The 9,641-nt window shown below is 43.5% G+C and overlaps 1 protein-coding gene across 7 annotated transcripts in view; it reads left to right on the top strand.

The window, feature by feature from the left end:
- The window catches only part of DLGAP1 (DLG associated protein 1), a 358,503-nt gene that overhangs the window by 309,016 nt on the left and 39,846 nt on the right, over positions 1-9,641 (top strand). For all 7 annotated transcript variants that reach the window (XM_080381374.1, XM_080381373.1, XM_080381371.1 and 4 more), the window contains one exon: positions 3,241-3,332. In XM_080381374.1, the coding sequence (XP_080237500.1) occupies positions 3,241-3,332 (92 nt within the window). The remainder of the gene's footprint in view (positions 1-3,240; positions 3,333-9,641) is intronic.

Genomic DNA, 9,641 nt, shown 5'->3' with positions numbered 1-9,641 from the left:
GTACAGTACAGGGCATGGATTATATGTCTGCTGTTGTTTTGGATTTCTGTATCTGTTTTACTGCTCACTATGCGGTGTATTTTTCTTCTTTTCCTGATGAGTACCTGTATAGAAATTGCAGCAGCGTAATCATTCTGCATGGTACTAATGATGCTTTTCTAATTTATCATAAAACATCAGATGCAAGGATTTGTTTAAGTCTCCTTGCCACTTGTTATTCAGCTCTGTTAAATTACACACATGAGCACTAATCTATGAATCATAACGCAGCAGGGGTCAGAAAGGCATGAATTAAATCATTGAAAGGGAATGTGTAAAACAATGATTTACATTACACTATCACCCCAAAAATATTTTCGTCCAGCCTCACTGAATTAATTGTCGCTGCTTATTCATGCATTTCATAATGACTGGTAGCAGCTTGAATGAGGCAGCATTGTTCCTATCTCAGCCTCAAGAGCAGAGGATAAGTTCCTTCTGATTTGCCCTTGTTAAAGAAAATTACTTTTTGTTACCTCTAGTGGAACGAAACAAGAAAACTAACCCCGCCGAAGTTCACTCCTATTTACAGAAAGGAGAAAGAGCAAATAAACTAGACCAATGTAATCTGCTTTCTTAATTAATCTTTTCCATAACCCTCCCCTCCTCACCCCCCCACCCAAAAAAAATAAAAGAATGTGCATAAGACTCCAGCTATCTGCTTGCAGGATTCGCTTTTGCAACCAAGTACTTGAACTTAGAGTCAACTAAGAATCAACACAGGTTTTGATGGGAGATGAATCCCAAGCAAACAGAATAGCAATCCACAGCTTATCAGCCTTCACAAGAAGACATGATTATTTTTTTTCTTGCAGATGGAGGTTGTAAGCATAGCACTATATGCCTGGGCAGGCTTATCTGATTAGCAAAGACTAAGAATTCACCGTGAAATCTCTGCATCGGCTTGATGAGATGAGAGGAGCTGTGTACAAGTATGCCATCCCAGGGGCAGATCCTGGAGAAGCTGTGACTTTTCTCTTACTTCTTCTTGGAAGGGCAGTAATTGCTATTGCCTGTGGGTTCAGTTCACAGCTTTGTTGTAGCCTTTTTCTGCTTCACAGCCATTTGTTTGGGTATAATCTGAAAAAAGGGTTGATGTTCAGTGTTAAACAGAGGAGCAAGGGCCAGGTGGGACAAGGGTAGAGGAAAGCTCTTCTATTACTTATTCCCATTCCCAGCCAAGCCTAAGGTGCCATTTTATTGTTGTAATCCCTCATTTCGCTGAGCAAAGCAACAAAGACTCCTTAGCAGGCAAACACCCTGCAAAATAATGGGTAGAAAGAAATAATTTCCATGTTTGCAGAAGCCAAAATGAACCGTGGTAATTGAATCATAGCTCTTGAGAGACTATCGCCTTGATGTCTCTTCTTAAGGTAGCATTTCTGCAAGTAACAAATGCTGCTTTTGAGAGTATAGGGTCCTCGGTTTCCTGAGATCTGAGGAAAAGAATGCCCCAAATGTTGTTCAAGCCTTTGACAGCCTTCCTCTAAAACTTTGAAATTTACAGATGAAATTTACAACATAAACATATGAGAAAGCTGCCTGGGGATGGTATGTGAGGGGCTTGCCAGGGCAGCTTTTGTGTACAAACCTATGAAGATGCCTAAAGCTGGGATTACACGAAGCAAAACCTTCAGCAGTGATACAGCCCTACAGGATTCCTACCCGTGCGCTGTGCTAACCTCCCAGTTGTGCCCCATCAATGAGATTTTTAGAGTCAGACAGGCTTCACAGATAAAAGAAAACTAATTTGCTAGTTCGCTGTCTGGTCCATTTTGCAGCATCATTGCACAAACAGTTGTGCTGGTACAGCTGAAGAGGTAGCGTGGGAGTGGAAATACTGTAAAATAGCTGTTGCTGCCAGAAATTACTTCTCTTAGAAACAACTGCCCAAAAATAGGTAGGTAAACTGTCAGCCCTCTGACTGGCAGTATGGGAATCAGTCTCTCTCCATTGACTGTAAAGGGAGCCTAGTTTAGGCTTAGACTGAACTCAGACCAGGTATACACCTTAATTATAGTTTGGCCCATCTCTGTAGAGAAGGGAAAGTTACATTAGCCAGAGGCATATTCTCGGTTTGCTTCTGCCTCTAACAAATAAACCTAATGTGCACTTGTGATAAACCTCTGTGCATGTCCTCTGCACCCCTCGGTCACTCTTAAGACACCTCAAGCCTTTGCTGTGAATCTATTTAGCAAACAAGCTAAGTAAAGCAAAGAAAAACTCCCATCAAAAGGTTGCTTCTCTCTGTCAGTTATGGGACTTAAGATGTAGTTATGTCCCCAAAAGCTTCAGTATCAGGTGAGTACCTCACTTCACTGAACAGCTCTGTAACTCCCATCCCTCCTGGAGCACTTTTCCTGCATAGGCTGTTCAACTAGCTCTCAACAACAAGCTTATTTACTGGTGCAACAGATGCTAACTACAGCCGGAGATTTTGTATACCCTGGATCAGAGTGGATCTACAGGTCACTTCGTTACACTGTTGTGGTCCAAAAATTCTGTGTGATGGAAAATTTTTTTCATGTATGCCAAAGAATGTCATAAAAGAATTGGGAACTAACAACTACATTGATTTGATGTAGAAGTCTGTGATTTTGCTCAGAGACACATGTGTGGTTAAATTTTAACTTTTTACCATTGGTATAAATCTCCTCACAGAGATGGAGAGGTGGTATGAAGGTCCTGCATGTGCTCCTGGGGACCACCTGTTTGCATGATGAAGCAGCAAAGAAAATGCACACAAGACCTGCATCTGCTTTCTTTAAATCTTATCTGTACAGTGCTCTGATTCCAGACACTAACATTTAAACAAAATAAACACATAATTTTGACATGAGTTCACATATACACACACATACACCCTAGCAGGTGAAATCAAACAAACGGTGGAGCACACTAAGTGAAGTTACAACTGCTTACAGATTTGCTCTGGCAAATATGAGCATCCAGCCTCCATAAAATACTGGATAAAATCCATCTGCATTCTTACCAGAAATGCTTTATATATTAACAAGAATCATGAATATTCACTAATAACATCAGAAATGTCCACACCACAGATAGACTGACTAGATGAAGATACTTATGGTACAAACTGTATGTACAGACACTTAGTAGTTATCATGCATAGAAATTGTAAGTAGCTGGGTGATATCTCTGCTAAAATACATTCTAAGTAACTGGTTAATTTTTTCTAAGGTTGATGGTGCTGAAGAATCCACCAAATCAGGTGAAAACAAAGCAACCAGTAAGTTCCAGTCCATAGGAGTTCAAGTGGAGGAGGAAAAGTGGTGAGTAAAAGTTAATGCTGTTTTCCTAAAGTAAATAATTACGCTGCAACTAATTTTTAAGAGCCCTAGTTCCTGCACGCATGACCATATAAACCTGCTTCCTGGATGAACTGTTAGATCACCCAGCTGAAAATCTGACTCTTATAAATACTGTAGCTGTTACTTCTCAGAGGGGATTTTTCGGCACTGGTGGGAGAACTAGAAGCACGCCACATATTTTGAAGGTCAATATACTTTTAACAAGCGCTTTTCCACCAAAAAATCTTCCTAAACAGTGAAAGGTGATGCAGCTGGGGTATTAGGCTCCAGATGGCTGCAGCAACATAGAGTTGATGGGGAAGTTTACCTTGGTTTTCAGCAGAATAATACTGGCCACGTGGAGCAGTGCAGTGACAGAGACAAACTGATTGCTTTTGCTCAGGTATCTTACCCAGACATCTCTGCATTACAACTGCTCCCTTGCAAAAATTGTTGAGATTAGAGAGGAAGCCTGCAAAACTAGTTTCTCTCCAATCTGCAGTGTAACCTGATTCAGTAAACAAATATGCTCCAATAAAAATGAAAAAAAAAATAGTTGTCTTTAAGAACTATGTTTCTTTTTGATTACAAATTGCAGTTATGCTGCAGGGTGCAGCACTTTCCAGAAACACATAAAGTTTCTGAGTGCTTGACCACAACTGCAGATTCTTAATTCCTTCCCAAAACTGGACTCAGTGACTGAAGAAAAGCTGGACTCTCCCCTCGCCTCTGAGCATGCAGGCCTGCCCAGTGCTGTGTTGGCTGCAAGCACCCACCCAACTCTTTGTTCATTTTCTGCAAGATGCTTGGGCACTGCATAACTTTTGGATCCCGGAGCTGCTTTGTTGATAATTCATTCACTGTACGGTATGTAGGAGCAGCCTCAGGGCAGTATCGCTTGTCGGTGAGGGAAGAGCCGCCCTTGCTATCTCTCCAGAGAAAACCTGGGTGCAGCAAATCTGAGCTGACAAAATCAGGGCCCTCTGCCCTCCTCTGGCCCACTGATTGCAGTAGTGAGTAAAGGAGATGACCATTTTCACACTGTATTTTTCCTACGCCTCCTAAAAATACTCAAAAATAACACGTTATCTATATAATTTTCAATTCAACAAAATCTCCCCATAAAGTAGCAGAGTATTTTCCTGTGGTTTTAAAAGGCTAAAGTGATTTCAGCAAAAAGAAATGTGATTTTGCAATGATCTGCTAGGCTGTTACCAAGTTCCTCATTAACCTGCTAAAACATCTCTTGCTGGCAGACATTTCTTTATGTGTTAGACCTTAGCCCCATTTACCCACAACTCTTCCAGCACTAGGTAAATGACCACATTAAAATAGATGCTGAAGGACCATTTCCCTTCAGCCTAAGCACAAAGGAAATAACTACCCTAAAAGCCCAACCCTCCCCCCAAAAAAACAAAAAAAAAAAACCAAAAAAAAACCCAGAAAAACAAAACAAAAAACCAAACAAAAACCCACAGAAAAAAAAAAAACAAAGAAAGAAATAAATGGTTGTTTGTAAATACCTTACTTCCAAAGTCCTCTTTCTGTTGCACTTTTTATAGCTCCAGAGAGAAAGGTAAGATTTGCCAGTGGGGTTCTGCCCCGAGAAAGCAGTATTTCTGCATTGCCCACTGACAGCTGTGTTTGGGAGTTTCCTTGCTGACAAAGTTGAGGTTGCTGCTGTTTGGAGCAGAGGGGCAAGCAGCAATCTATCATGGACTTTCAGAAGTGGACTGGCTGATAAAGGACAGCCCCTAATCCTTAGAAAATGAGTGTGCTCAAGACACAAAGAGCTTATCATCGTAGTTTGGCACTCATATTCCTTCCTTTTTTTTTTTTTTTTAACACAGTAGAGCACAATGTATTGACTATCTGTTACAGGAATAGAATTGTAAATACAGTGCATTCTTCCCTGCTCCTGCACCATAACATCTGCAGAGATTAAGAAAAGCCCTTTTGACTTGAATCTTTGTCAAATGAATGCTTTTCAGGCTTCAGAAATATTAAATAAGTATAAAATAAGAAAAGAAAAATGACACAGCAAAGAGAATAGATACAGTAAAGTGATCATTTCCTTGCCAGTCTATTCAGTGCAGTTACAACACTAGAAAGTTCTTTGCTTAATGCACCAAAAGCCTATCATACAAAATTTGTTTCACTCCCCTTCTTTGCTTCCTGTTCTTTCCTCCCCCTTTCCCTCATCTCATGACTGTTATTCTCACACTAAGGCATCTTACCTCCTCATGTCCTTTTAAATATTTCTGCTTCTGTGCTTGGACCAAGTAAGCAAAAGATTTTGCCTCGTTTCTTGATCCAAGTAGCTCAATGCCAGACCATCTTCCTCTCTCTCTTCCATCTTCCATCTCAACTCAGACCTTTCATTAGCCCTTCACTCCCTCTGACCTGGGCTTCCTGCCAAGACAAATGACTCTGAGTCCCCCTCCTCCTCCCTTGTACTGCTCAAAGGATAAATGTGCCTACCACTACCTGACTGTATCACAACTGGATCCATCACTGTTATTCTTATCCTCAGTTCTTTATGCTGCCTGCTCTCCATAATCTTTTTTATACCCATTCCCTAAGTGCAGCTCTACAGTTTCTAGAATTTACAGTACCTCTGTCCAGTCCTCATGGAAAAAAAATATTATGCATTTCTTTCAACCTCACAATCTTCCTGCTGTAACTCTCTTATCTCTCACATGATCGCCCCCGTGATGCCAACAAACCCCAAGTCAAAATGTTCCTCCCCTTTCCTCGCACATAACCCACTCCTTCCAAGGCAATTTTGAAATGTGTATCTAATGAAGCTGATCTGTGCAGACTCAGGGCACTTCCTTTTCTGTCCATTTCTGATTGTCCCTTATCTCTACCTGCAACTTCTTGGCTGCAAAGGACCAACTTCCATTCCTCTCTTACAGAAGATAATTGAGTCCTTGGAAGTCAATCAGTTCTACTGAACCAGAATAGAAGTCATCATGTACTGTGCCAGGTCACTTAGCACACATCCTTATTGAACAAGGGGCTGTCGGTCCCATCGCTCTGTAATCACTTTTAATGTCTCTTGCATTTTACCTTGCCTGCCCCAAGATCTCCTCCCCTTACGTCCTCACCCCACAATTGTCTCGCTCATTGCTCTAGCCATACCATCAGCTGGTAATTGTACTTGGTTTGCCATCACAAGAATTTATGAATGCTAAAACAATGGTAGTTTCTGAAGAACACTGCCGTGGGAGGTTAAGACCATAGACAAATGGTCCTTCTCCATTTCCTCTGGTTTCTGTGATGCCAGGGAAGGTGCTCCCACCTCTTGTTGTGGTATAAAGTGTGGTTTACCACACCATACCTCTTGGTGTGGTATAAAGTGAAATGATTTGAAATTGTAGTGGGGTAACATAAAACAAAATATAAAAATATCTCTGGCTTTTGTTACTATATAAAGCCATATTTTTCTCTTTTTTTCATTTAGGTTTTTGGGTTTGGTCACTTACTGTCCTGACAAAAAATACTCAGGTTTAAGGGTCTTCCCTGTACAGCAGACCAGTCCTTTGCTCTAACTCAAACTTCTCAACATTCCAGGCTTTTGGACAAGACATTCAAATCTGTATTTTGGCTAAGCTGAGCTGGGACTGATATTTCCTTGCCTTTTGAAGACAGCATTTTCTGGCTGACTGTGCTCTCCACAGTGGAAACCATTCCACTGAGGAATTCTGAAGGTGGTAGATGTCCCATCCTTGGAAACACTGAGGGTCAGGCTGGACAGGGCTCTGAGCAACCTGTTCTAGCAGATGTCCCTGCTCATTGCAGAGGGGTTGGACTAGATGACCTTTAAAGGTCCCTGCCAACCCAAACCATTCCATGATTCCACAACTAACCCGGCTGCAAGTGACCGAGCTGGTATGCAGAAGAGTGGCTGTCTCAAAGGCAAGGCTTAAAAATGTTTCCTGTTTAAAGCTAGGGGCCCTGACCTGGTCTTGTGTGTTAGGTCTCTAACAAAGTGTTGCCTCTTCTGTTCCAGCCATTCCTCCCAGGGCTGCCCAGAAATCATCACAAGGCAAAGGTCAGAACAGATTCATATGAGGATGAGAGACCTCAGGAATGCTTTGGTCCTCTGTGTCCTGCAGACTCTGGTGGTGAGAGACTAGCCAGCACAGGGTGTGTATTCGCCGTGGATTGTCTCTGCAGCACGACATCCTCCCTGCGCTGCTGTGCTACTTGCACACTGGCGTGGGCAGAGTACACACCCCATGAATATCTGGGGTACAGCAGGGCAGTGGAGGACAGGGAGGAAAAGCCCAAGTTCATGGGGCCTGATGGGCTTCATCCCAGCATACTGAGGAAGCTAGCAGATACTATGGCAGGACCCCTCTTGATCATCTACTAAAGGTCCTCGAGTCTAGGAAAGTCTCTGCTGCCTAGAAGCTAGCTAATGTTATTCCAATTTACAAGAGCATGAGAAAAGGCCCAGGAACCTACAGACCTGTCGGTCTAATCTCAGTTCCTGGAAAAATTGTGGAGAAGATTATCCTGGGTACTACTGAAAGGCATTTAAGGGACAAGCAATCATCAGGCACAGTCAACATGAATTCACAAAGTCCTGTCTAACTGATACCCTTCTCTGACAAGGTCACCCATCTTGTGGATGAAGGGCAGGCAGTGGATGTAGTTTTTCTGGATTTTAGTAAGGTTTTACTGTCCCTCACAGTATCCTTCTGCACAAGTTGTCCAGCTGTGAAATGAGTGGGTCTGCAGTGCACTGGGCGACGAACTGGCTGACAGGCTGAGCTCAAAGGGTTGTGGTGAATGGGGCTACATCTGGCTGGCAACTCATCACCAGAGGAGCTCCTCAGGGCTCAGTTCTAGGGCCAGTTCTGTTCAGTATCTTTATCAGCGATCTGGATGCAGGAGCTGAATGCACCATTAGCGAGTTTGCTGACAATACCAAACCGGGAGGTGCTGCTGACTCTCTTGAGGGGCAAGAGGCCTTGCAGAGGGATCTGGATAGATTGGAGCATTGGGCAATGATTAATGGGATGAAGTCTAGCAACAAATCCAAATGCTGGGTTCTGCACCCAGGATGGAGTAACACGGGGCACCAGTATAAACTGGGGGAGGAGTGGCTGGAGAGCAGCCCCGCAGAAAGGGCTCTGGGGGTGCTGGTCGGCACCAGGCTGCTGTGAGTCACAGGGTGCCCGGGCAGCCCAGGGGGCAAACTGCGTCCTGGGGGGCATCAAACAGCACAACCAGCCGGTCACAAGAGGTGATCATCCTGCTGTGTTCAGCACTGGTACAGCCTCGCCTCGAGTACGGCGTGCGGTTCTGGGCCCCACAATTTCAGAAGGATGTGAAGGTCCCTGAATGTGTCCAGAGGAGGGCAACAGAGCTGGCGCAAGGGCTGGAAGGCATGTCCTGTGAGGAGCGGCTGAGGACTTTGGGCTTGTCTAGCTTGAGAAGAGAAGGTTGAGGGGTGACCTCATGGCTCTCTACAGCTTCCTGAGGAGGGGAAGTGGAGAGGGAGGTGCTGAGCTCTTCTCCCTGGGATCCAGTGACAGGATGCGTGGGAGTGGTTCAAAGCTGCACCAGGGAATGTTCAGACTGGACATTAGGAAGTATTTCTTTACTGATAGAGTGGTCATACACTGGAACAGGCTTCCTGGAGAGCTGGTCGATGCCCCAAGTGTGTCAGTGTTTAAGAGGCATTTGGACAATGCCCTTAACAACAGGCTTTCATTTGTTCAGCCTGGTCAGGCAGTTGAACTAGACAATCATTACAGGTACCTTCCCACTAAAACAGTCTATTCTAATATTGCCATAAAGGATTACAGTTGCCCTGCTAAGACTCTTGGTGATGAAAAAAGACTATGTGAATGAGAGAAGAGGGAGGGATAGAGAAAAGCACACAAGACTGTGTAGCTTGAAGATGTATGGCTGAAGATCCTGCTATTAGAAGATGTGGTACATACCTGGTAACTCCTGCAGTTTGTTTTGTTCTGCTGACAGTCACTGCAACCTTAGCAGAGAAGTCCATAACCGAGAAAGAGTAGAGCCAACAGGTAAAGTGAGACAGGCTGAATTTAATCTAAGTGCCTGTGAGACTCACTGTGCATCAGTTGATTTGAAACCTAGCTCTTTTCTGGGGTTTGGGGTTTCTGAGGGGAAAGAAAGAAGTTATCTGACTTCAAATGCAAACATGTTTTTCAAAAGAAAGCAAAAGACTTCGAAGCTAACAAGTGACCCTGTTGTTGCTGTTCAAAACACATCATGCTGTTGTTCTCCATACTGGTTTATCCAGTC

Source organism: Falco punctatus, assembly GCF_963210335.1.
Source record: "Falco punctatus genome assembly, chromosome: 3".
In the NCBI taxonomy this organism is placed as follows: domain Eukaryota; kingdom Metazoa; phylum Chordata; class Aves; order Falconiformes; family Falconidae; genus Falco; species Falco punctatus.
The sequence above is the reverse complement of the archived record's forward strand: the minus strand, read 5'-3'. Positions and strand labels throughout refer to the sequence as shown.